Source organism: Actinia tenebrosa, unplaced genomic scaffold, assembly GCF_029948245.1.
Source record: "Actinia tenebrosa isolate PJP-AT-01 unplaced genomic scaffold, QUT_ActTen_1.0 PGA_scaffold2__45_contigs__length_23673736, whole genome shotgun sequence".
NCBI classification, from domain to species: domain Eukaryota; kingdom Metazoa; phylum Cnidaria; class Anthozoa; order Actiniaria; family Actiniidae; genus Actinia; species Actinia tenebrosa.
In genome coordinates, this window is record NW_028292579.1 from 5,927,750 (window position 1) to 5,953,686 (window position 25,937).

Here is a 25,937-nt window from a genome sequence, read left to right on the forward strand (position 1 = left end):
CTTCTGATTTAGGTTGTCCCAAGTGTTGCTCCAAGGTAACGTTGACACTACTACTACTACTACACGATGACCTTTGTTCCGTTTCAAGTGATAAAGATACAGGGATCAGGAATCTTAATATATGTGCCATCATCATCACATAAATTGGTTAATCCAAACTGTCCATCACTTGAAGGCGGTTCTTTTAAACTGAAGTGAAAGTCATTAGAATCCGTATTCAAGCCCGAGGTAGAGGGTTGATGGTCGTCGTGATCTTTTGATTGATAGGATATAGGAGACATACCTACGTCATTCTGAACATTTTGGTTGCTTGGCAACGAAGTATTTAGGGAATTTGATTGATCCATTGTTGATGAAGGACAGAAGTCACTTCTCCACTCTGAAAAATACAACCAAAAAAACATAGAGTTTAAGATTGATATTTTAGATAACATATACAGCTACTTATTATACACAGCATCTTGGTAAATCAGTCATTACTGAAGGATTTCTGTGTCAAATAAAGTTTATTATTATTATTTCAAAAGAGGTTGAATACTGAATACTGAATAGTGCATTCCTAGACCAAAGGGAATTGTGAGTCTCGTTAATTTGAAATAAAAAGTTAATATACAGCAATTACTAACTCTCTATGTGTAGTTAGTATATTGTTTTAGATGGAATACACTAAAAATAGAATAAATAATTATTAATTCTACTTTAGACCCACTATGACCCACAATGCACTTCGGTCTAGGAATAAACTATTCAGTAGGCAGTATTCAGTATTCAACCTTTTTTGAAATAGATGTATACCGCAATAATATTATAGCAACAATATTACTAATAAAGTATCTCAATGTAATGAAATTTAACGCACTTTATATTTCACACATTATTTATTCATCGCAAAGAGATTTTGAACCGACCAAACAGGCTGCGAACCAAAGTGCCTTTTATTCAAGTGAGATGAATAAATTATGTCTGTGAGTGACATTCAAAGGTTCAGTTCAGATAAATACTTTTTCTAATTTTCTATCCCATTTCCGAAACCTTTTCCTCATATATAAACCTTTTTTCCACACTTTCGTTTCTAGCTCAAAATTGGTTCAAAACTCAAGTGAGATGAATAAATTATCTCTGTGAGTGACGTCGAAGCTCCTAAAATGTTGCAAACCTCTGTTCAAATAAATACATTTTTTTACCACTGAAATTCGGTGTTTTGTATCAAAATTCGTTAAGCAATAGCTTCCTAACACATTAAACTAATTTTCTAAGGTATTTTGCAAATGTTTTGGTCATATATGAACTTGTTTTCGGGGTTTTTAGTTTCCAGGTCAAAGTTGGTTCAAAACTCAAGTGAGATGAATAAATTATCTCTGTGAGTGACGTCGAAGCCCCTAAAATGTTCCAAACCTCGGTTCAAATAAATACATTTTTTTACCACTGAAATTCGGTGTTTTGTATCAAAATTCGTTAAGCAATAGCTTCCTAACACATTAAACTAATTTTCTAAGGTATTTTGCAAATGTTTTGGTCATATATGAACTTGTTTTCGGGGTTTTTCGTTTCCAGGTCAAAGTTGATTCAAAACTCAAGTGAGATGAATAAATTATCTCTGTGAGTGACGTCGAAGCCCCTAAAATGTTGCAAACCTCGGTTTATATAAATACATTTTTTTTCCACTGAAATTCGGTGTTTTGTATCAAAATTCGTTAAGCAATAGCTTCCTAACACATTAAACTAATTTTCTAAGGTATTTTGCAAATGTTTTGGTCATACATGAACCTGTTTTCGTTCTTTTTCGTTTCCAGGTCAAAGTTGGTTCAAAACTCAAGTGGGATGAATAAATTATCTCTGTGAGTGACGTCGAAGCCCCTAAAATGTTCCAAACCTCGGTTCAAATAAATACATTTTTTTACCACTGAAATTCGGTGTTTTGTATCAAAATTCGTTAAGCAATAGCTTCCTAACACATTAAACTAATTTTCTGAGGTATTTTGCAAATGTTTTGGTCATATATGAAACTGTTTTCGTTCTTTTTCGCTTCCACCTCAAAGTTGGTTCAACACTCAAGTAGGATGAATAAATTATCTCTGTGAGTGACGTCGAAGCCCCTAAAATGTTCCAAACCTCGGTTCAAATAAATACATTTTTTTACTACTGAAATTCGGTGTTTTCTACCAAAATTCCTTTATCAGCAGCTTCCTAACACATTAAACTAATTTTCTGAGGTATTTTGCAAATGTTTTGGTCATATATGAACTTGTTTTCGGGGTTTTTAGTTTCCACCTCAAAGTTGGTTCAAAACTCAAGTGGGATGAATAAATTATCTCTGTGAGTGACGTCGAAGCCCCTAAAATGTTGCAAACCTCGGTTCAAATAAATACATTTTTTTACTACTGAAATTCGGTGTTTTGTATCAAAATTCCTTAAGCAATAGCTTCCTAACACATTAAACTAATTTTCTAAGGTATTTTGCAAATGTTTTGGTCATATATGAACCTGTTTTCGTTCTTTTTCGTTTCCAGGTCAAAGTTGGTTCAAAACTCAAGTGGGATGAATAAATTATCTCTGTGAGTGACGTCGAAGCCCCTAAAATGTTCCAAACCTCGGTTCAAATAAATACATTTTTTTACCACTGAAATTCGGTGTTTTCTACCAAAATTCGTTAAGCAACAGCTTCCTAACACATTAAACTAATTTTCTAAGGTATTTTGCAAATGGTTTGGTCATATATCAACCTGTTTTCGGTTCTTTTTCGCTTTCCACCTCAAAGTTGGTTCAAAACTCAAGTGGGATGAATAAATTATCTCTGTGAGTGACGTCGAAGCCCCTAAAATGTTCCAAACCTCGGTTCAAATAAATACATTTTTTTACCACTGAAATTCGGTGTTTTCTATCAAAATTCGTTAAGCAATAGCTTCCTAACACATTAAACTAATTTTCTGAGGTATTTTGCAAATGTTTTGGTCATATATGAAACTGTTTTCGTTCTTTTTCGCTTCCACCTCAAAGTTGGTTCAACACTCAAGTAGGATGAATAAATTATCTCTGTGAGTGACGTCGAAGCCCCTAAAATGTTCCAAACCTTTGTTCAAATAAATACATTTTTTTACCACTGAAATTCGGTGTTTTGTATCAAAATTCGTTAAGCAATAGCTTCCTAACACATTAAACTAATTTTCTAAGGTATTTTGCAAATGTTTTGGTCATATATGAACTTGTTTTCGGGGTTTTTCGCTTCCACCTTAAATTTGGTTCAACACTCAAGTAGGATGAATAAATTATCTCTGTGAGTGGCAATGAAGCACCTACGATGTTGCAAACCTCGGTTCAAATGAATACATTACATGAAATTCGGTGTTTCAATTCAAAATTTGTTAAGTAACACCTTTTTTGAACTTTAAACAATAAACAGGACAGAATATCACAGCTGAGCCAGTAATTACAATTCTCAGCCAAAGGCTATACCATGTGTTTTTCACAATCATATCAATCTCTAAATGCATGTACATGTACCTACCTGGTATGTTGTCCAGTAGTTTTCGCTGTTTAACAGGAATAAAAACAAATTGATGTCTTTCGACAAAGGAATCTGTTATGGCTTTAATATCAAATGCCTTGTTTTCATCAAGCACCAGTTTCTTATTATTATCTCTTTGAAGAAGCTGTACAAGCTGCTTGAGCTGGAAGTGTTTTTTTATTCTCACTTGAAAGGGTGAATGAGCAGCACTATTGATGAGCTCCGAACCAAATTGAGAGCTTTTTTCACTGCCTTTGAACGTGAACTTGTTGACAATCAACAGATGTTCCCACACTCCCTGGAATAAGAATAGCATTAATAGATATTGATAATGTAAAAGTTTAAGCATGTTTCACACTTTAAGTTGTGTTAAACAGTAGCATACTACCTGGGGGGAGGGGGGGGCGGTACTCTTGCCTGTTTAGGGTAGGGATGTGCCGCTGAGCCCTCTGAACCCTAACCCTGTTCCAGAGTAAAATCACTGAAATTCATACCCTGTTCCAGAGCAAGATCGCTGAAAATCATACCCTGTTCCAGTATTGCAAAAATGGATACCCTAGTCCAGAGAGGAGAGAGCGTGATTTCATATACCCTGTCCCAGAGCGAGCGCAATTTTATATACCCTGTTCCAGAGTAGAATCGCTGAAAACCATACCCTGTTTGGCAGCACGTACCCGTATAGCGAATATAGGGGAGTACAACCCCCCCCCCCCCCCAGCATACTACTAGACTGGTTTACTGCAATTCTCAATATTCTGCAAGCTCAGACATTTCAACAGCTAAATGTCTATACAAACAATACCAAGAAAAATAGCAATATTGGTGTGATGTTGAGGAAATGTTTGTTCAAAACCAAACTTCGCCCCGAAATTTATCCAGTATTAAAAGTTACATTCCGACAATGTTGGCTAAATGTCATCTCAAATATTGGGACCATTTGCAAGGGTGTTTAAAGAAAGATAAGAATTCCTGTCAGTGGTACTGAACTGATTCTTATGGGCTGGCAGTAACTGTGGTGCGACAGAGGTGACCCATTATAAAGCCCATACAAATCAGACGCAAATGTTTTCAATTGCTTATCAATATTAGAGAGACAGTGCAACAGAAGTGTGAAGTTGCAGCTTGTGAAAGCCACCAACTGTGTCACACTACACATTCTAAATAGTCCCCTTCACAGTTGCCGGCATTATCTTGAAAGGTAAAGGTGGCTGTGCAACAAAGTGAAAATGGAGTTGAGCTTGCATTGATTGAGTGAATAACTGTCCAAGGTAGTTTAAAAAAGTCTTTTTCAAGTCTAATTTGAAGTTCATTGTAGCTCTCAATTCAATGCACAGGCACAGTTACCTTTCAAGATGTTGCAGAGAAATGTGAAGGGTACTATTCAATCAGTGAATATTACAGCTATTTCAAAAAAGGTTGAAGGGGCAAACGTTTGATCGGGGATTCCAAGACCAAAAGGAAATGTGGACATAATCTAAACCAGAATAATCACGGTGTTTTTTATAATAGCTTCATATAAACTATATATCAAATATCTCAACAATAACCTGTGTTCTTGACCTGAATAACAATTTCAGCTACAATGTATTCTTGAAAATTGACCTGCCAATCGTTATTTGCCGAACCCAACCTTTTTTGAAATAGCTGTATATCGCCATGTTCTGACTTTGAACAACCCAAAGTTGTTTCAGGGTATCAAAAAAAAAATTAAATGAGGATTTGGAATTGTTTAATTTAGTTTATTAGAGGGGGAAAACCAGAATGTACAGAGAATATAAAACTGGAAAGATTTGCATACTGGTATACCTTTGCATAATTCACTTGTGGTACGACTCTATACTCATTCAAAAATATGAGACCTCCTTTGATGTCACACAGGGAAAACTCACACATATTGGATGGTGATCTACGAAAAATACAAAAATATATTTAACAATTTTAGACATTTTAGCTTGAGCGTAACATTTTTTCCATTTCAGACCAATTATGTCATTAAAAAAATAAATAATAAAATTAACTTTGTTTATAGAGGATAACGCTTGACAGTAATTCAACTGATAAACTTGTGGTCCTCAGTTAACGTCTCTAGTTAATTAGGGACTGGACCGCCATTAACGTGATCATCCGAGCCATGTGAAGGTCTAACCATTTCAATTGTGTTATTAAGAAAAATAATAATAAAATTAACTTTGTTTATAGAGGATAACACTTGACAGTAATTCAACTGATAAACTTGTGGTCCTCAGTTAACGTCTCTAGTTAATTAGGGACTGGACCGCCATTAACGTGATCATCCGAGCCATGTGAAGGTCTAACCATTTCAATTGTGTTATTAAGAAAAATAATAATAAAATTAACTTTGTTTATAGAGGATAACACTTGACAGTAATTCAACTGATAAACTTGTGGTCCTCAGTTAACGTCTCTAGTTAATTAGGGACTGGACCGCCATTAACGTGATCATCCGAGCCATGTGAAGGTCTAACCATTTCAATTGTGTTATTAAGAAAAATAATAATAAAATTAACTTTGTTTATAGAGGATAACACTTGACAGTAATTCAACTGATAAACTTGTGGTCCTCAGTTAACGTCTCTAGTTAATTAGGGACGGGACCGCCATTAACGTGATCATCCGAGCCATGTGAAGGTCTAACCATTCGCATATGTAATTACAAAGGTAGCACCTTCTCCTCAGTTATTTTAAGACCTTGAACCACGACCTCCCATACAACATACCGATGCTCTTACCAACTGAGGTAGCCGGATGGCGGTATTCCCTAGAGTATCTTTTCTTTGTTTATTTTTCTTTGATCATTATAGATGAGAAGCACATGAATGTGAATACGACCCAAACAAAAAATCTTATTCTCAAGCACGTCATGTCATCAGTTGAAATGCATTTGAGAAACCAAGCTAACAAGACCTAGCATTAGATGCATGAATTAAACAGTTGAAGCTTCGCTTGCAGACACTCTTGTAAGCAAACAGCTCTGATCACATACACCTTTCAAAAAATCCTGTATTTCTTCCGATACAACACTGTATTTTAACATACCAATTGAAATTAATCTATTGTTTTCAAGCTCCTGTAAGCTGACTTAACAAATAAACTAAATTTTTGTTATTTAACTACTGCAGTCAGACTGCATAATCATTGTTTTGGTTCAAAATTTAATACAACATTGATTATACAGATTCAAAATATTGGTAAATGCACAACGTCTACAACATTGATTCAGTACAGACCTACATTTTTTATTGCACGTCACTTTCTGAAATGTCCACTTATCAGAGCTTTGACCGCATAGCCTTCAAGTCAATAGGCCAATGATAAAAGGGTAAATTTTACACTGTGAAAAGATGAAAAAACTCACTGACGTTTTGGACGCTAGTCCTTTGTTGGAGTAAAAGAGCAATTGTATGAGTATGAGTGTGAAATTCCTCTACTGAATCATGAAATTGGTCTGATTAAAATGGATATTTACCTGAGCAATAGCAAAGCTGTAAGTTTAACTTAATAATTTATGTCTTAATTATTTATTATGGACAAAAATATTAGGAATTTTAAAACTTAGTGTAGGAAAAATCAGAATTTACTAAGCTTAAATTGTGAGCTCACGGTTTCTTTTTCATTTTTAAGATGTTGTAGTGCATTCATATATATATGTTATTTACCGGCCAGGAGGTCTGGATAGGGAAAAACTGTGCCCAAGGTCTTCAATATACGGACCGAGGCTGAGGTCCGTTTTCAAGACCGAGGGCACAGTTTTTCCCTACTCGGACCAACTATAGGACGGTAAATAACTTATTTATTTTTTCATGTAATTTTTTTACTTGTTTTTGTACTCGTTTTGTTTTGTTGTTTAGGGGCAAAGGATACCAGACCGCGAGCGCGGGCAGATACTAACACAATACCACCCGCTCAAACAGCCAATCAGAACGCACAACTTTTTAGGATACCGGACCGGGAAAAAATAACTTTTGTTATTGTATTGTCCTGGGAAGGGAAGCAAGATGCCTATATAGTAATACTTGCTGAGCAGATTCAACGTTTCACTATCTGAAATGTGCATAAAGATGCAAAATTCACAAGCACGTCTCTCATTTCTGTGACCAATATTGAGATGGATCTCGATCACATTTCCTAAAGGGTTAAAAACGATTATCAGTCAATGGGTAATGTTCCGCCAAATTTGGCTGGTCAGCATCTCTTAGGCAGTCTTTTTGAATAATATCACATTGACTTTTCATCAGTTCATTGGTTCATGTGGCCAGTCATCATGTTTGGCCATTACGCAGCAATTATTTTTAGCCCTATATACTGTACATTGTTTATGGATGGAAGGGAACCAAAATATATCTAGGGGGAAATTCCGCATCTGGAGTTTTCTAGATTACAACGTGCTATTGTGCCATAAAAAGTGGATGGAACCAAGAGGGGATAATTGCTTCACATTCAACGAAGCAAATTGCAATTAACACATTTGCATAATAAAAATGTTTGTCAACAACTGACTTATAACTGAAGTGAAGGGGAAAAATATACAAACTCTACAGTTGTAAGCTGATCTTTTTTACCAGTATTATATAAAGTACGATCTTTGATCTTTTTTACCAGCACGTTTGAGACTCAAACTTCAGGTTCTACGTACTGAATTAAACTTCACTAACTGCATGTACAATTAATTCTTACTTTTCAAATTCTTCAATGGCTTGCGGAGTGAAAATCGCTTTAGCATACATCCATTTGTCGCTGAGCAGAGCCTCTGCAGACGCACTCTTTTCACAGGGAACCTTGTTAAACTACAGGAGTTAAAAAGGAAAACGCCATTTAGGATTGTTATAAAATCCAGCTGGGATACCATGTCAAACCACGAACTTGAAATTTGGCGGGAATTCGTGCGATTTTACAGCCAAGAAAGTTTACCGAATTATTAACCATATCTAATCTCCATGGAGATTACCTGGATTATTTGAGCTCTGGCAAACTTGGGTTGAGTTGCATCTTTATCGTAAAAAGAACAAATAGCTTTTTCAATCCAAGGTCTTGCCAACCAGTCAGCCATCTTGGATGCTAACAGACGAGAGGATCTGGGACGAGTGAACGGAAGGGAATCCCACCACCCCCTCCCCTCTAGTTTTTAGAATTGTAGTGTGAGGGAGCTCGCGCTACAAAGATCTTTTTTTATCATTTTATATGAATTTTGCTTTTTAGAAGAACACAAGAATATGGAGGTGGGTTGAGTGAAAGCGAGAGGCAAATTTCAAAAACAGATTTTCTTATTTAGGGTATTGTCTATACTCGTGTGGACAGGATAAAAGCTTCTTGGAGCTATGAGCCAACTGCTGGTTTCTCATGCACCAAAAGTCTTTGAAGAGCATAAGAAACTGAATGTGAATTTTCATCATCTCCCTCCATTTTCGTAGCAATTTTTAAGCATCGTTAAGCGTAGGAATTTTAGAAGAGGGGTGACTATTACAAAAGTTTTACCAGGAATTCGACGAAAAGGGGGTGACTGTTACGATATACTGAGAAATTTGAGCAACAGGGGGATGACTAGTCACCTATTTTACCACCATTGGATCCACCCCTGCTAATATTATTAAAAGTCATTTTGAAGTGATAACAGCCTTCCGAGTAAATTACATCTCAAGAGGTCGGAGAGACGGTTGGGTGGTGTCGCAAACGCTTACGCGACAATAACTGATTGGATATGCACTTGCGAAAATCTTCTCTGAGACCCACTTTTAACGATCAGGCTCTTAACAGGTACGCAATTTTATTGTCCTATTTAAGGATTGCGCGCGTTATAAAACAACAGACATCCACAATTGTGAAAAGTTAGTCTAGCGGCTTCTTTCAGTTCTAAAATAAGCCGCAACACCTTTCACAAGGAGGTATTTTTAACAAACACTAAAAGGATAAGAAAATAGAAAAGAAAAGAAGGGGATAATCTAGCGCGTCGTACTTGATCTGTCAGAAAATGTTAAATCCAGGTTCACCTCCATTACCCTAACTAAGTAACTATACTTATATATACGATGACGTGTAAGCATGCGTACAAACTACGCTATACTTGGTCAAATTAAGACCCCCAATCAGAAAAGCATCAGTTCAGAGGTCACTTCAGTAAAGAACTACTTGCGATCATGGCTGTTTTCTCGTTCAAGCTCGTCATCCTAGTTGCTGTTTTCATCGGACAGTCTACCGTTTCTCACGTAAGTCTTTCACGTACCATGGACCTGTTTCATTGGAATTCGTTCATAAAATAATCCCTTTCTCTTCCCCCCCCCCCCCCCCCCCCCCCCCCCTCTCTCTCTCTCTCTCTCTCTCTGTCTCTCTCTCGCTCTCGCGCTCTCTCTCTCTCTCTCTCTCTCTCCCTCACACTCATCTTTTTATCTTCATCGTCATCATCTAATAGGGGAAAAAGGTATTGTAAAGGTTAAAACAACATTTTTCATGATTCACAAATATCAAAAAAGTGATGCTAATAGGAATACTAATTGTCTCGGTTTTCTATTAAACATGTTTTTCTAGCATGTTTTTAAACAAAGAAAAACGGAAAAAGAAAAATTAACTTTTTGAATGCAAATTTTAATAAAATAATTCAGTTCTTGGATCTAGATCGGTCTCCGTTCATTGAAATGAACTTTCTCTCGTGAGTGAGAAACAGCAAGAAAATATTTATATAAACAATTTTCTTATAACTATTTTTCTGATTAATTTTAATTAAAACCAGTTTCAATATAAATTCGATCGGCATTGAGGATGCATCTCATTTTACTATCAGCTTGTTAATTCATATTCAGAAAAAAGAAATAAAGAAAAAGCATTTATATGTCGTTTTTACCTTTATATTCACTAATTGACACATGCAGATATTTATATCTTATTTTTATAGATTTCTTATATCATATTATCAGTATATTACTATATTTATATTAATTGCATATGCTTATATTTGTAAGTTTATTTAAAAACGGCGTAATTCAATTGTTCTTAGAACATTTGCGAGGTTGTTCAATAAAGTATTATTATTATAAATTCTATTCTAGCAGTCCAATTATTGCGGGTTACCAAATGAGTGTTCGTCTCCCAGATCCACAGCTCATGGCTCAAACTGGAAGCAATGCGTCTGGAAAAACGTCAACGATGGCAGAGATAACGGCGAAGTTCATGTAAGATGAAATTTCTCTTTGAATCCTCGTTGGCAAAATACCAATGTTAGTAGAAGAAAGAAGCGTGAAATTGAAAAATAAAAACACAAGGGCGCTGTGTGCAATTACATATAAAGAACGTTGGAATTACCGGACAGAAGACGAGAGACGTGTAGGGAAGCGGAGTGCTCCTCTCAAAGCGCTCTTCTAATCTCCAAGTGCTTTATAACTCGGATCCCACAGCACAGCGAGCAATTGTTTTTTTTCCTATTTCTTTTCAAAATAGAATAGCCGTTATTGTGGATACGAATGACAAAATAGAAATCGAATAGACTAGAATCAAGAGAATATGAACTAGTTCATTTTCTCTTGCTAGAATGATTGATTATTTTATAATTCATCGTTTGGGAACAATTTGCGTTGTTGTTGCAAGGTCTGGTGCTTTTTTAGTTACCTTTAATTTGCCTCAATATATGAAAGTAAAAAGAAATTCCAATCTGTATTTCCAACCGTTTTATTCGCAGGAATGCCTGTTTTACAAACAACGAACCGATTCGTACCTCAGGGTTGCCTACCAAGGCAGTATTCGAGTTGCCTGCCGCAAAACTTGCTGTAAACGATGGTTCTTCACTTTTAACAAGGTGGAATGTTCAACTCCAGCGCCAATAGATGCCCTAGTTTATCAAGAATTAGGAGCACAGTTTGCAAACATCCACCGCTCTGCTACCCAGGAGGGGTACTGTGGTGGCATTGGTAAAGGGATCGTTAGGGTTGGGTTCTCGGTAGGTAACTGTTCTGGTCATGGAGATGCCGACGCTTACACCAGCTGGAATTCTGTGAGCAGGATTGTCATTGAAGAAGTCAACCCTCCCCAGGCATGACTCCCTAAAACACATGTAACTGAACCAGTTAAGGTAGTAAACCTGTAAAGCTGATTGAAGCCGAATAAAAGAGATCAAATATTGTTGATTGAATGATAAACAATATAATCAGTGTTCATGTTATCTTTCTCAAAAACATCCGTGGGATCTAAAAACCGACATTGGACAAACCACAATCGAAATGCATTATTGGCTTCATCGAAATAATTGTAAAATATCCCACGATTGGCACCGTGTAATTCCTTGGTGTCGAAACACGACTTACAACATATTTGGCAATCACGTGTTATAATCTAACTTAATCAGCTGAAAAGCAAATATACCACTGCCCTGTTCGGATGGGGGAAATCCAAATCTCACTTCATAGTTTTGTTGCAGAGAACTGATGTTGCTGTGTTTGAGATCCCTCGAAAACTTTGTTGTGTGCAGCAACATTGCACCGGTCTGTTTTATGGCGAAGAGAAGTCTGAGAGATCACCTTAAATATGAAAGTACCCAATTGCAGTGAGTGTAGTTATAGTCTACTGACTTTTTTCAGGTCGTGGCATCGCAGTCCTTTTAAGAATGATAGTTTTTTTGTTGGCAATAGACGTTCAACTTTGTACGAGTCACGGTATCTTCAGCCTTGAGCACGTGCACGTGTGGTTAAGCACAACATCGCAAAATGTAATTTCAAAACTAACGCAAGAAAACTTGAATAGTTCGAACAAATTATTTTGGCATTACCAATAAACATGTAATGTGTTAAAACAATGTCATTTGGGACCAGAAATCAGCGGAAGTGATTTTGGAGTTTCGGTAGGACATCAATAGGCCTTTCCCGAATTCGCTTGACTGATCACGAAACAATGGTTTGAAGTCGAGGTTGAACTTGATGAATAAAAGAATCAAGTACAGTCTCGACTTCAAACCATTGTTTCGTGGTCAGTCAAGCGAATTCGGGAAAGGTCTATTGCAAATAAAAATATTCTCCACAACAATACAACTCAATAATCCTATTTTCAAGAGAACGACATGATGTCTGACTATTACAAAAGGCTTTACCGGGAATTCGAGGTAAAATGATATGACTATTACTAACGATATATTGAGAATTAGCATATACCAACTTGTGTACTTCCTAAGAACGCGCGCGCTCATTTGTTAATTGGAGGTGAATATTGTACAATATTCACCTCTGAATCTCGGAAAGAATGAGTCGGCAACAAAATGGCATCTGCCGGCAATCGTTTTGCTACAATTTCCGATGAGGAAATTGAAAAAATGAAAGTAAATGCCATTCCTATATCAATACTAAAAAGGCAACAAAGTATGGCCTAAAAGTTTTGCTAAAAGTTTTGCGTGAATTTGTCAGGCAAACTAAAAGTTTCTGTTTGTTTTTATTGAATTATTGCATATAAAAATAAGTTACTCTGTACACAAGTTGGTATATGCTAAAACAGGTATTCGCCTCAGGCTCAGTGAATATGGAGAATATTTACCTCGCGTCTCGGTAAATATTTCCCGATATTCATAATTGCTAAATATGAGCAAAAGGGGGTGTTTTAGTGATCAAAACAATAAACGGAAAGAGCAGACGCGCGCAAGTTGATGACGCACGGGAGTAGAGTAAGGTGAAATTTAAACTGCATCCGGTTACTAAAAATAACGTTAATCCAACCGGGAATTTACATGGCGCGCAGTTTCCCTCTCTTATTTATGCTCTCTTGACGTGCGACAATCTTCTCTGGACCCACTTTTAACAATCAGGCTCTCATTGTCCTATTTAAAGGATTGCGCGCGTAAAACAATAAAATAAAAAGTGAGTCTAGCGGTTTATTCTAGTTCTAAAATAAGCCGCAATGAACACCTTTTTACAAGGAGGTATTTTTAACAAACACTGAAAAGATAAGAAAATAGTAAAGAAAAGAAGGTAATAATCTAGCGCGTCGTACTTGATCTGTCAGAAAATGTTAAATCCAGGCTCTCCATTACCCTATACTTATATATATTATGATGTAATGCATTTTACATGTGCGCATGCGTACAAACTTCGCTATAGTTGCACAAATTAAGGCACGCAATCAGAGAACCGTCAGTTCAGAGGTCCTGCATTTCAGTCAAGAATTACTTGCGATCATGGCTGTTTTCTCATTCAAGCTCATCATCCTTGTTGCTGTCTTTATCGGACAGACTACCGTTTCTCATGTAAGTCACTTACCATGGACGTGTTTGATTGGAATTTGCTTATAAAGTATGCCATTTCTCTCTCTCTCTCTCTCTCTCTCTACTCTCTCTCTCTCTCTCTCTCTCTCTCTCTCTCTCTCTCTCTCTCTCTCGCTTCTCTCTCTCTCTCTCTCTCTCTCTCTCTCTCTCTCTCTCTCTCTCTCTCTCTCTCTCTCTCTCTCTCTCTCTCTTTTTCTTCTTTTTTCTTCTTTTTCTCCTTTGTCCTTTGTTGTTTTTTTCCTTCTTCTTCTTCAGCGTCATCTTCTTTTTTCTATTCAGTTTCCCCCCTACTTTAATTTTTCACTGTAAGTATTACATGTTTGCCAAATAATGAAATGTTGTATACTTGAACTAAACCGTTCCGATTTTTGTGCTCTGCTCCGGACATCCTTTTTCTCTATACAATTTTAATTGTTTTCAAATGTGGATAATGGGGAAATTATCAAATAAGAAATATAATGAAATAGTACAAGACACATATTTGAAGACAACAAAGATTAACTGAAATAAATTTCAGAAAGTACAGCCTTAAAAATTTGAGTTACGAAAATGCCTCTTCTGTAACATGTTTTTTAACTTGTATTTTTGAAAACAAAAAACAAAAAAACAATACATGAGAGTTAATGATATGCACTCTCAGACAAGCTGTTATCAGGAAAATGCAAATTTCTAAAAATAATTCTAGATTTCTAAAATTTCCCATTACAGGAAAAATACATGTACTTATTTCCAAATTTGAATAAAAGCATTTTTATATTAAATATTTGAGAGATTATTACATTCACTTTCATCACTTCCTTTTCCTTTTTATTCCCTAACTGTATATATTTGTTTTTATTTTGAAAAACGAAATAAACTTTAAAATGAAATAAAAAAAGATTATTGACAATCGTTGTTACTTTTCTTGACTTTATTTCTGTTTTAGCAGTCCAATTATTGCGGGTTTCCAAGTGAGTGTGCGTCTTCCAGATCCAAGGCTCATAGGCTCAAACTGGAAGCAATGTGTCTGGAAAAACGCCAACGATGGCAGAAATAACGGAGAAGTTCATGTAAGATGAAATTTTTCTTTGAATGTTAGTATAAGAAACTGAAAGTGTGAAATTGAAAAATAAAATAAAAGAAGCACGTGGGAATTGCCGGACAGAACACGAGAGAAGTGTAGGGAAGCGGAGTGCTCCTCTCAAAGCGCTCTTCTAATCTCCAAGTGCTTTATAACTCGGATCCCACAGCACAGCGAGCAATTGTATTTTCTCTGTTTCTTTTCAAAATAGAATGGCCGTTATTTTGGATACGAATGACAAAATAGAAATTGAATAGATTAGAATGATTATTTTTCGCTTGGAAATTTGCGTTGTTGTTGCAAGGCCTTTTTAGTTACTCAGTTGCCTCTTTAATATGTAAAAATAAAAAAGATATTCCAATCCGTATTTTTCAACCGTTTTTATTCGCAGAAATGCCTGTTTTACAAACAACGAGTCGATTCGTACCTCAGGGTTGCCTATCAAGGCAACCTTCGAGTTGACTGCGGCAATGCTTGCTGTAAACGATGGTTCTTCACCTTCAACAAGGTGGAATGCTCAACACCAGCGCCTATTGATGCCTTAGTTTTTCATCACATAACCCCTCGTGGATCGAGCGCCAATATTCACCGTTCTGCTACCCAGGAGGGGTACTGTGGGGGCATTAGTAAAGGGATCGTTAGGGTTGGGTTCTCGGTAGGTAACTGTGCTGGTTATGGAGATGCCGACGCTTACACCAGCTGGAATTCTGTGAGCAGGATTGTCATTGAAGAAGTCAACCCTCCTCAGGCATGATTCCCTAAAACACATGTAACTGACCCAGTTTAGGTATTAACCTGTAAAGCTGATTGAAGCCAAATAAAAGAGATTGAATTGTTGAATATTGTTGATTGAATGATAACCAATATAATCAGTGTTCATGTTATCTTTTTCAAAAACATCCTTGGGATCTAAAAGCCGACATTGGACAAACCACAATCGAAATGCATTATTGGCTTCATCAAATTAATTGCAACATTTGTTGATGAGAACTGATTTTGCTGTGTGTTTTTAGTGATCAAAACAATAAATGGAAAGATCACTCGCGCGCAATAAGTTTATGACGCACGGCAGTAGAGTAAGATGAAATTTAAACTGCATCCAGTTATTAAAAATAGCCCAACCGGGAATTTACAATGGCGCGCGCGTTATTAAGAAGTTTCCCTCTTATTTATGCTCTCTTGAAGTACGACAATCTTCTCTGGACCCACTTTTAACGATCAGGCTCTCAACAGGTACGGAATTTTATTGTCCTATTTCATAAAGGATTGCGCGCATAAACAAAAAACAAAAACGTGAGTCTAGCGGTTTATTCTAGTTCTAAAATAAGCCGCAATGGACACCTTTGACAAGAAGGTATTTTTATCAAACACTGAAAGGATAAGAAGATAGAAAAGAAAAGAAGGGAATAATCTAGCGCGTCGTACTCGATCTGTCAGAAAATGTTAAATCCAGGCTCTTTTCCATTACCCTATCTATACTTATATATACGATGACGTAACATTATGATGTAAATATTATGACGTAATACATTTTACATGTGCGCATGCGTACAAACTTCGCTATACTTGGTCAAATTAAGGCACGCATTCAGAGAACCGTCAGTTCAGAGGTCCTGTACTTCAGTAAAGAACTACTTGCGATCATGGCTGTTTTCTCATTCAAGCTCGTCATCCTTGTTGCTGTCTTTATCGGACAGACTACCGTTTCTCATGTAAGTTACTCACCATGAACGTGTTTGATTGGAATTTGCTGCTTATAAAGTATTCCATTTCTCTTCTCTCTCTCTCTCTCTGTTTCTTTCTTGCTTTTTCTTCTTTCCTTTTTCTTTTGTTTTTTCCTTTCTTCTTCATCATCATTTTCTTCTTCATCATCTTCTCTTTTCCCCCTCCTTTTTGGCCGTAAGCTATGACTAATTACATCTTTGCCAAATAATGAAATGCGGTATACTCGTACTAAACCGTGAAATTGTCGTGCTCTGCTCCGGACATCCTTATTTATGGAAAAGCATAACTATGCATTTTTTCTCTATACCTAGAATTTTAATTGCAAGTTTTCAAATGTTGATAATGGTGAAATTATCAATAAGAAATAAGAATGAAACAGTACAAGACATTAATGTAAAGACTTCAGAAGTACAGCCTTAAAAATGCGATAGTTACGAAAATGCCTCAGCTTCTGTGACATGTTTTTTAATATGTCATTTCGAAGAAAAACCAATACATGAGAGTTAATGACAAGCTGTTAGAGCGAATGCAATTAAACCGTGAAATAAAATCAGTCAAACTAAATAATAACTAATAGTATATCTATTTAGTGACTAATATATAGTTGCTATCACTCGACCAGAACATTAATTAAACAAAAGACACAAATGGTCTCTTGTGTATTTGTCTTTGTATGATGAATGTTCTGGTTGAGTGATAGCAACTATTAGTCACTAAATAGATACTATTAGTCAGTATTTAGTTTGATTTCATTTCACGGTTTAATTGCATCCGCTCTATCACATGAAGAAAATAAAAATTTCTAAAAATAATCCTAGATTTCTAAAATTTCCATTTCAGGGAAAATAAATGTACTCATTTTTTCAAATTTGAATAAAAGCATTTTTATGTTAAAAATTTGAGAGATTATTACATTCACTTTCATCACTTCCTTTTCTTTTTTATTCCCTAACTGTATATTTGTTTTTATTTTGAAAAAACGAAATAAACTTTAAAATAAAATAAAAAAAGATTATTGACAATCGTTACTTTTCTTGATTTTATTTCTGTTCTAGCAGTCCAACTATTGCGGGTTTCCAAGTGAGTGTGCGTCTCCTATATTCAAAGCTCATGGCTCAAACTGGAAGCAATGTGTCTGGAAAAGTGCCAACGATGGCAGAGATAACGGCGAAGTTCATGTAAGATGAAATTTTTCTTTGAATCCTCGTTGGCAAAATACCAATGTTAGTAGAAGAAAGAAGCGTGAAATTGAAAAATAAAAACACAAGGGCGCTGTGTGCAATTACATATAAAGAACGTTGGAATTACCGGACAGAAGACGCGAGAAGTGTAGGGAAGCGGAGTGCTCCTCTCAAGCGCTCTTCTAATCTCCAAGTGCTTTATAACTCGGATCCCACAGCACAGCAAGCAATTGGGTTTTTTTTTTCCTATATCTTTTCAACATAGAATGGCCGTTATTTTGGATACGAATGACAAAATAGAAATTGAATAGATTAGAATGATTTTTTCGTTTTGGAATTTGCATTGTTGTTGCAAGGCCTGGTGCTTTTTTTAGTTACCCGCAGTTGCCTCCTCATTGTATAAAAGTAAAAAAGATATTCCAATCCGTATTTCCAAACGTTTTATTCGCAGGAATGCCTCTTTTACAAACAACGAGCCGATTCGTACCTCAGGGTTGCCTATCAAGGCAATATTCGAGTTTTCTGCGGCAATGCTTGCTGTAAACGATGGTTCTTCACCTTCAACAAGGTGGAATGCTCAACACCAGCGCCTATTGATGCCGTAGTTTATCAAAACATAACCCCTGCTGGACCGAGCGCCAATATTCACCGTTCTGCTACCCAGGAGGGGTACTGTGGGGGCATTGGTAAAGGGATCGTTAGGGTTGGGTTCTCGGTAGGTAACTGTGCTGGCCATGGAGATGCCGACGCTTACACCAGCTGGAATTCTGTGAGCAGGATTGTCATTGAAGAAGTCAACCCTCCTCAGGCATGATTCCCTAAAACACATGTAACTGAACCAGTTAAGGTAGTAAACCTGTAAAGCTGATTGAAGCCAAATAAAAGAGAACAAATATTGTTGATTGATGAATGATAAACAATATAATCAGTGTTCATGTTATCTTTTTCAAAAACATCCGTGGGATCTAAAAACCGACATTGGACAAACCACAATCGAAATGCATTATTGCCTTCATCAAATTAATTGCAACATTTGTTGCTGAGAACCGATTTTGCTGTGTGTTTTTAGTGATCAAAACAATAAATGGAAAGATCACTCGCGCGCAAGTTGATGACGCACGGCAGTAGAGTAAGGTGAAATTTAAACTGCATCCAGTTATTAAAAATAACCCAACCGGGAATTTACAATGCGCGCGCGTTATTAAGAAGTTTCCCTCTCTTATTTATGCTCTCTTGACGTACGGCAATCTTCTCTGTGCAAATGAACCCTTCGACAATACTTTCAGTACTGATTCTACATGAAGTAAATAGTTGAATGGTAAAATATTTCTTGATTTGAGTGATGCGTTTCTAAGTTATGAAGGTTTATACTTCCAATATGTTAATGATGATGACGTCAGGTAAGGTATTTGAGTGTTTTTGTTGTAACTAGTAATACTAAATGCTGGCCATTTTGAAAATAAAAATTGTAAATAGCTTTCATGTAAACCATGAGTAAAATAATGATGCTTTTTAAATACTGTTTCTATGAACCAGTTCGATTTTGTATATTTGATTAAGCCTTAATAGACGTCACACTCATTAGCATATTGGAAGTATAAACCTTCATAACTTAGAAACGCATCACTCAAATCAAGAAATATTTTACCATTCAACTATTTACTTCATGTAGAATCAGTACTGAAAGTATTGTCGAAGGGTTCATTTGCACTTTAACGATCAGGCTCTCAACAGGTACGGAATTTTATTGTCCTATTTCGCGCGCATAAAACAAACAAAAAACAAAAACAAAAAAGTGAGTCTAGTAGTTTATTCCACTTCTAAAATAAGCCGCATTGGACACCTTTTTACAAGGAGGTATTTTTATCAAACACTGAAAGAACAAGAAAATAGAAAAGAAAAGAAGGGAGTAATCTAGCGCGTCGTACTTGATCTGTCAGAAAAGGATAAATCAAGGCTCACTTCCATTACCCTATACTTATATTATATGACGTAATGCATTTTACATGTGCGCATGCGTACAAACTTCGCTATACTTGGTCAAATTAAGGCACGCAATCAGAGAACCGTCAGTTCAGAGGTCCTGTACTTCAGTAAAGAACTACTTGCGATCATGGCTGTTTTCTCATTCAAGCTCGTCATCCTTGTGTTGCTGTCTTTATCGGACAGACTACCGTTTCTCATGTAAGTTACTTACCATGGACGTGTTTGATTCGAATTTGATTATAAAGTATTCTATCTGTCTCTCTCTTTCTCTTTCTTTTTTCCTTTGTCTTTTGTTTCTCCTTTCTTCTTCATCATCATCTTCTTCTTCTTCATCTTCTCTTTTCTCCCTTCTCTTTGGCTGTAAGCCACGATTAATTACATCTTTGCCAAATAATGAAATGCGGTATACAGTGGTATACTCGCACTAAACCATGAAATTGTTGTTGCTCTGCTCTGGGCATCCTTACATCGTGGAAAAGCATACTTGTGCATTTTTTCTCTATACCTAAACTTTAATTATTTTCAAATTTGGAAACTGGGGAAATTTATCAATAAGAAATAATAATGGAACAGTAAAAACACATTTATGTAAAGACTACAAAAATTAACTGAAATAAATTTCAGAAATGCAACCTTAAAATGCGATAGTTACGAAAACGCCTCTTCTGTAACATGTTTTTTAACATGTATTTTCGAGGAAAAAACAATACGTGAGAGTAAATGATATGCACTCTCAGACAAGCTCTCAGACAATTAATTTCTAAAAAAAAAATCTAGTTTTCTAAAATTTCTATTCCAGGGAAAAGAAATGTACTCATTTTAAAAATTTTGAGAGATTATTTCATTCACTTAAGCTTTCATCACTATCTTTTCCCTTTTATTCCCTAACTGTGTATTTGCGGTTTTTATTTTGAAAAACGAAATAAACTTTAAAATGCCAAAGAAAATAAAGATTGTTGGCGATCATTGTTACTTTTCTTGATTTTATTTCTGTTCTAGCAGTCCAACTATTGCGGGTTTCCAAGTGAGTGTGCGTCTCCAAAATCCAAAGCTCATGCCCCAAACTGGAAGCAATGTGTCTGGAAAAGTGCCAACGATGGCAGAGATAACGGCGAAGTTCATGTAAGATTAATTTTTTCTTTGAACCCTCGTTGGCAAAATACCAATGTTAGTAGAAGAAAGAAGCGTGAAATTGAAAAATAAAAACACAAGGGCGCTGTGTGCGATTTTATATAAAGAACGTGGGAATAGAACTGACACGAGAGTAGTGAAGGGAAGCCGAGTGGTCATCTCAAGCCTTCTTCTAATCTTCCAATGCTTTGTAACTCGGATCCAGCAACACTGCGAGCAATTGTATTTTTTTCTATTTCTTTTTGAAATAGAATGGTCGTCATATAATTATTTTTCGTTTGGGAACAATTTGCGTTGTTGCAATCTGTATTTCAAACCGTCTTATTCGCAGGAATGCCTCTTTTACAAACAACGAGCCGATTCGTACCTCAGGGTTGCCTATCAAGGCAATATTCGAGTTTTCTGCGGCAATGCTTGCTGTAAACGATGGTTCTTCACCTTCAACAAGGTGGAATGCTCAACACCAGCGCCTATCGATGCCGTAGTTTATCAACACTTAACCCCTGCTGGACCGAGCGCCAATATTCACCGTTCTGCTACCCAGGAGGGGTACTGTGGGGGCATTGGTAAAGGGATCGTTAGGGTTGGGTTCTCGGTAGGTAACTGTGCTGGCCATGGAAATGCCGACGCTTACACCAGCTGGAATTCTGTGAGCAGGATTGTCATTGAAGAAGTCGACCCTCCCCAGGCATGATTCCCTAAAACACATGTAACTGAACCAGCTTATAAACCTGTAAGAATAAGCTGATTGACACCAAATAAATAAAAAAGAAGATTGAATCTTGTTTGCTTGAATGATAAATAATTTATTCATTTTTCATGTTATTAAAGCATTATATTTTTCAAAAACATCTTGTGATATCGAAATGCATTATTGGCTTTACCAAATTAATTGTAACATATCCCATGATTGGCACCGTGCATTTTTTTCGTGTTGAAACACGACTTACAACATATTTGGCAATCACGTGATGTTCTAACGTCTAATTAAATTTCTTATACCATGAAGTGTGGACAGGTAATTTAATTGCAACAGGGTACAATCTAACTTAATAAGCTGAAAAGCAAATATACCGCTGCCCTATTCGGATGCGGGAAATCCAAATCTCACTTCATAGTTTTGTAGCACAGAACTGATGTTGCTGTGTGTGAGACATCCCACGAAAACTCTGTTGTGTGGAGCAACATTGCACCGGTCTGTTTCATGGCGAAGAGAAATCAGAGAGATCACCTTAAATGTAAAAGTACCCAATTGCAGGGAGTGTAGTTATAGTCTACTGACCTATTTCAGGTCGTAGCCTCACAGACTGTTTAAGAATAATAGTTTTTTTTTGTCGGCTTTATGAGAGCATGCAGCACGCTTGCGTACTTTTAGTTTCGTCATTCATGTAATTGGTCAGGCCCGTAGCTAGGGGGGGGGGGGTGCGGGGGGTGCGTTCGCACCCCTCTCCCCCCCCCCCCTATCCCACGCGAGCTAAAGGTCCGCTTTTTAAGCAAGTGAGATTTTGGCTGGTATGATATTTTCATGTAGAACTAAGTAAAAAAAATCAATTTTACTATAATAATTTATCTATACCTATGCGTCCTCGGGACTTTTTGTAAATTAGAACCCCCCCAACAAAAATCCGCTACGCGTCGTGCTTCTCCCAACACCTCTCTCGTGTTCTCTCGTAGCGGAGTGCTTCTGGACACTTCTCGAGTGTTCTGTCAATCCCCAAGTGCTTTATGACTGCACACAGCACCGCAAGCAAGTTTTTTATTTCTTTTATAAAATACAAATTACAATTATAGATAGGAATGACGCAACGGAAAGTGCGCGCGCGTGCAATGTGCTCTCATAAAGCACGCGCTCCAAACCAATCAGAACGCGACATTAATAACAGTTATTTCATCATATCATTATCATTATCATTATCATTATCATTATCATTATCATTATCCGGTTGCTAAAATTAACCCAACCGGGAATTCACATGGCGCGCGCGTTATTAAGAAGATTCCCTCTCTCATTTATGCTCTCTTGACGTGCGACAATCTTCTCTTGACCCACTTTTAACGATCATGCTCTCAACAGATGCGGAATTTTATAGACCTTTTTAATAAAGGATTGCGCCCATAAAACAATAAACACAAAAATGTGAGTCTAGGGGTTTATTCCAGTTCTAAGCTGCAATGGACACCTTTGACAAGGAGCGAGAGGTATTTTTAACAAACACCGAAAGGATAAGAAAATAGAAAAGAAAAAAAAAGGGATAATCTAGCGCTTCGTACTTGATCTGTCAGAAAATTTTAAATCCAGACTCACTTCCATTTCCCTACATATATATACTTATTATATACTATGACGTAATGTATTTTACATGTGCGCATGCGTACAAACTTCGATATACTTGGTCAAATTAAGGCACGCAATCAGAGAACCGTCAGTTCAGAGGTCCTGCACTTCAGTAAAGAACTACTTGCGATCATGGCTGTTTTCTCATTCAAGCTCGTCATCCTTGTTGCTGTCTTTATCGGACAGACTACCGTTTCTCATGTAAGTTACTTACCATGGACGTGTTTGATTCGAATTTGCTTATAAAGTAGTCTATCTGTCTCTCTCTTTCTTTTTTTTTTCTTTTTCTTCTTTCCTTTTTGTCTTTTGTTTCTCCTTTCTTCTTCATCATCATCTTCTTCATCATCTTCTTCTTCTTCTTTATCTTCTCTTTTCCCCCTTCTTTTAGGCCGTAAGCCATGACTTATTACATCTTTGATAATGAAACGCGGTATACCAGCACTAAACCGTGAAACTGTTGTGCTCTGCTCAGGGCATCCTTACATCGTGGAAAAGCATAATTATGCATTTTTTCTCTATACCTAGAACTTTAATTGTTTTCAAATTTGGAAACTGGGGAAATTTATCAATAAGAAAAAATAGTGGAACAGTAAAAACACATTTATGTAAAGACTACAAAAATTAACTGAAATAAATTTCAGAAATGCAACCTTAAAAATGCGATACTTACGAAAATGCCTCTTCTGTAACATGTTTTTTAACATGTTACTTCGAAGAAAAAACAATACATGAGAGTAAATGATATGCACTCTCAGGCAAGCTGTTATCACATAAGGAAAATGCAAATTTCTAGGAATAATTCTAGATTTTTAAAACTTCCATTTCAGGGAAAATAAATGTACTTATTTACAAATTTGAATAAAAGCATTTTTATATTAAAAATTTGAGAGATTATTACATTCACTTTCATCACTTCCTTTTCCTTTTTATTCCCTAACTGTATATATTTGTTTTTATTTTGAAAAACGAAATAAACTTTAAAAGAAAATAAAAAAAGATTATTGACAATCGTTGCTACTTTTCTCGATTTTATTTCTAGCAGTCCAACTATTGCGGGTTTCCAAAAGAGTGTTCGTCTCCCAGATCCAAAGCTCATTCCCCAAACTGGAAGCAATGTGTCTGGAAAAACACCAACGATGGCAGAGATAACGGAGAAGTTCATGTAAGATGAAATTTTTCTTTGAATGTTAGTAGAAGAAAGAAGTGTGAAAATGAAAAATAAAAAAAGCAAGTGAGAATTGCCGGACAGAACACGAGAGAAGTGTAGGGAAGCGGAGCGCTCCTCTCAAAGCGCTCTTCTAATCTCCAAGTGCTTTATAACTCGGATCCCACAGCACAGCGAGCAATTGTATTTTTTCTGTTTCTTTTCAACATAGAATGGCCGTTATTTTGGATATGAATGACAAAATAGAAATTGAATAGACTAGAATGATTATTTTTCGTTTGGGAACAATTTGCGTTGTTGTTGCAAGGCCTGGTGCTTTTTTTAGTTACCTTTGCCTCCTCATTGTATAAAAGTAAAAAAGATATTCCAATACGTATTTTCAACCGTTTTATTCGCAGGAATGCCTCTTTTACAAACAACGAGCCGATTCGTACCTCAGGGTGGCCTATCAAGGCAACCTTCGAGTTTACTGCGGCAATGCTTGCTGTAAACGATGGTTCTTTACCTTCAACAAGGTGGAATGCTCAACACCAGCGCCTATTGATGCCGTAGTTTATCAAAACATAACCCCTGCTGGACCGAGCGCCAATATTCACCGTTCTGCTACCCAGGAGGGGTACTGTGGAGGCATTGGTAAAGGGATCGTTAGGGTGGGGTTCTCGGTAGGTAACTGTGCTAGCCATGGAAATGCCGACGCTTACACCAGCTGGAATTCTGTGAGCAGGATTGTCATTGAAGAAGTCGACCCTCCCCAGGCATGATTCCCTAAAACACATGTAACTGAACCAGCTTATAAACCTGTAAGAATAAGCTGATTTACACCAAATAAATAAAAAAGAAGATTGAATCTTGTTTGCTTGAATGATAAATAATATATTCATTTTTCATGTTATTAAAATAACATTCTATTTTTCAAAAACATCTTATGATATCGAAATGCATTATTGGCTTTACCAAATTAATTGTAACATATCCCATGATTGGCACCGTGTAATTTCTTCGTGTCGAAACACGACTAACAACATATTTGGCAATCACGTGATGTTCTAACATCTAATTAAATTCCTTATAACTTGAAGCGTGGACAGATAATTTAATTGCAACAGGGTACAATCTAACTTAATCAGTTGAAAGTTAGCTCTGTTCGGATGGGGGAAATCCCAATTTCACTTCATAGATTTGTTGCAGAGAACTGATGTTGCTGTTTGTGAGACGTTTCCTATTTCTTCAGTTTTCTTGTTGGCAATAGATGTTTGACTTTGTACGAGTCACGGTATCTTCAGCCTTGAGCACGTGCGGGCGGTTAAGCACAACATCGCAAAACGTTATTTCAAAACTAACGCAAGAAAACTTGAATAGTTCGAACAAATTATTTTGGCATTACCAATAAACGTGCAAAAGTGTTAAAACAATGCCATTTAGGAACAGAAAGCAGGGGAGGTGATTTGGGAGTGTCGGTAGGACATCACTTGCAAACAAAAATATTCTCCACAACAATACAACTCAATAATCCTAATTTCAAGAGAACGAAACGAGGTCTAAAATAAGAGAACAATACACCCAAAGTCTTCTTCCACCCTCTTCTACATCCCCTTCTACTGTC

The 25,937-nt window shown here is 36.6% G+C and overlaps 6 protein-coding genes across 9 annotated transcripts; 5 read left to right on the forward strand and 1 right to left on the reverse strand.

Annotated features, from left to right (window-relative positions):
* Positions 1 to 23: 23 nt before the first annotated feature.
* On the reverse strand, positions 24 to 8,573 carry LOC116299070 (uncharacterized). Its single transcript, XM_031707705.2, has 5 exons — positions 8,472 to 8,573; positions 8,201 to 8,310; positions 5,312 to 5,411; positions 3,506 to 3,803; positions 24 to 379 (listed from the first exon to the last, which is right to left on the reverse strand). The coding sequence occupies exons 1-5, from the start codon at positions 8,571 to 8,573 to the stop codon at positions 84 to 86; spliced, it is 906 nt and encodes a 301-aa protein (XP_031563565.2). The 3' UTR covers positions 24 to 83.
* A 1,062-nt stretch (positions 8,574 to 9,635) lies between these two features.
* On the forward strand, positions 9,636 to 11,613 carry LOC148909077 (collagen triple helix repeat-containing protein 1-like). 2 transcript variants are annotated; one of them, XM_089034417.1, is made up of 3 exons: positions 9,636 to 9,726; positions 10,564 to 10,686; positions 11,190 to 11,613. In XM_089034417.1, exons 1-3 carry the CDS (start codon positions 9,658 to 9,660, stop codon positions 11,544 to 11,546), a joined length of 549 nt encoding a protein of 182 aa, XP_088890543.1. In that variant the 5' UTR covers positions 9,636 to 9,657; the 3' UTR covers positions 11,547 to 11,613. The 2 variants fall into 2 exon arrangements, with proteins under 2 accessions (XP_088890543.1, XP_088890544.1); XM_089034418.1 differs by having other exon boundaries at positions 10,567 to 10,686.
* Positions 11,614 to 12,563: 950 nt separating this feature from the next.
* On the forward strand, positions 12,564 to 15,629 carry LOC116299076 (collagen triple helix repeat-containing protein 1-like). Its single transcript, XM_089034014.1, has 4 exons — positions 12,564 to 12,602; positions 13,588 to 13,733; positions 14,677 to 14,800; positions 15,203 to 15,629. Exons 1-4 carry the CDS (start codon positions 12,564 to 12,566, stop codon positions 15,563 to 15,565), a joined length of 672 nt encoding a protein of 223 aa, XP_088890140.1. The 3' UTR covers positions 15,566 to 15,629.
* A 753-nt stretch (positions 15,630 to 16,382) lies between these two features.
* Positions 16,383 to 18,614, forward strand: LOC116299075 (collagen triple helix repeat-containing protein 1-like). Of its 2 annotated transcripts, none has more exons than XM_089033550.1 (3): positions 16,383 to 16,523; positions 17,592 to 17,714; positions 18,169 to 18,614. In XM_089033550.1, exons 1-3 carry the CDS (start codon positions 16,455 to 16,457, stop codon positions 18,529 to 18,531), a joined length of 555 nt encoding a protein of 184 aa, XP_088889676.1. In that variant the 5' UTR covers positions 16,383 to 16,454; the 3' UTR covers positions 18,532 to 18,614. The 2 variants fall into 2 exon arrangements, with proteins under 2 accessions (XP_088889676.1, XP_088889677.1); XM_089033551.1 differs by having other exon boundaries at positions 17,595 to 17,714.
* Positions 18,615 to 19,704: 1,090 nt separating this feature from the next.
* On the forward strand, positions 19,705 to 21,618 carry LOC148909078 (collagen triple helix repeat-containing protein 1-like). Its single transcript, XM_089034015.1, has 4 exons — positions 19,705 to 19,709; positions 19,817 to 19,901; positions 20,703 to 20,825; positions 21,166 to 21,618. The coding sequence occupies exons 1-4, from the start codon at positions 19,705 to 19,707 to the stop codon at positions 21,526 to 21,528; spliced, it is 576 nt and encodes a 191-aa protein (XP_088890141.1). The 3' UTR covers positions 21,529 to 21,618.
* A 1,611-nt stretch (positions 21,619 to 23,229) lies between these two features.
* LOC116299077 (collagen triple helix repeat-containing protein 1) lies at positions 23,230 to 25,186 on the forward strand. 2 transcript variants are annotated; one of them, XM_031707712.2, is made up of 3 exons: positions 23,230 to 23,370; positions 24,209 to 24,331; positions 24,733 to 25,186. In XM_031707712.2, the coding sequence occupies exons 1-3, from the start codon at positions 23,302 to 23,304 to the stop codon at positions 25,093 to 25,095; spliced, it is 555 nt and encodes a 184-aa protein (XP_031563572.2). In that variant the 5' UTR covers positions 23,230 to 23,301; the 3' UTR covers positions 25,096 to 25,186. The 2 variants fall into 2 exon arrangements, with proteins under 2 accessions (XP_031563572.2, XP_031563573.2); XM_031707713.2 differs by having other exon boundaries at positions 24,212 to 24,331.
* Positions 25,187 to 25,937: the final 751 nt, after the last annotated feature.

Coding starts and splice junctions, on each gene's coding strand:
- LOC116299070 (XM_031707705.2), bottom strand. CDS start 8,573: ATGGCTGACTGGTTGGCAAGACCTTGGATTGAAAAAGCTATTTGTTCT. Junction 8,311..8,471: donor CCAGAGCTCAAATAATCCAG/GTAATCTCCATG, acceptor TAACTCCTGTAG/TTTAACAAGGTTCCCTGTGA. Junction 380..3,505: donor ACTACTGGACAACATACCAG/GTAGGTACATGT, acceptor TGTATTTTTCAG/AGTGGAGAAGTGACTTCTGT.
- LOC148909077 (XM_089034417.1), top strand. CDS start 9,658: ATGGCTGTTTTCTCGTTCAAGCTCGTCATCCTAGTTGCTGTTTTCATC. Junction 9,727..10,563: donor GACAGTCTACCGTTTCTCAC/GTAAGTCTTTCA, acceptor ATTCTATTCTAG/CAGTCCAATTATTGCGGGTT. Junction 10,687..11,189: donor GAGATAACGGCGAAGTTCAT/GTAAGATGAAAT, acceptor TTTTATTCGCAG/GAATGCCTGTTTTACAAACA.
- LOC116299076 (XM_089034014.1), top strand. CDS start 12,564: ATGTCTGACTATTACAAAAGGCTTTACCGGGAATTCGAG. Junction 13,734..14,676: donor GACAGACTACCGTTTCTCAT/GTAAGTCACTTA, acceptor TTTCTGTTTTAG/CAGTCCAATTATTGCGGGTT. Junction 14,801..15,202: donor GAAATAACGGAGAAGTTCAT/GTAAGATGAAAT, acceptor TTTTATTCGCAG/AAATGCCTGTTTTACAAACA.
- LOC116299075 (XM_089033550.1), top strand. CDS start 16,455: ATGGCTGTTTTCTCATTCAAGCTCGTCATCCTTGTTGCTGTCTTTATC. Junction 16,524..17,591: donor GACAGACTACCGTTTCTCAT/GTAAGTTACTCA, acceptor TTTCTGTTCTAG/CAGTCCAACTATTGCGGGTT. Junction 17,715..18,168: donor GAGATAACGGCGAAGTTCAT/GTAAGATGAAAT, acceptor TTTTATTCGCAG/GAATGCCTCTTTTACAAACA.
- LOC148909078 (XM_089034015.1), top strand. Junction 19,902..20,702: donor GACAGACTACCGTTTCTCAT/GTAAGTTACTTA, acceptor TTTCTGTTCTAG/CAGTCCAACTATTGCGGGTT. Junction 20,826..21,165: donor GAGATAACGGCGAAGTTCAT/GTAAGATTAATT, acceptor TCTTATTCGCAG/GAATGCCTCTTTTACAAACA.
- LOC116299077 (XM_031707712.2), top strand. CDS start 23,302: ATGGCTGTTTTCTCATTCAAGCTCGTCATCCTTGTTGCTGTCTTTATC. Junction 23,371..24,208: donor GACAGACTACCGTTTCTCAT/GTAAGTTACTTA, acceptor TTTTATTTCTAG/CAGTCCAACTATTGCGGGTT. Junction 24,332..24,732: donor GAGATAACGGAGAAGTTCAT/GTAAGATGAAAT, acceptor TTTTATTCGCAG/GAATGCCTCTTTTACAAACA.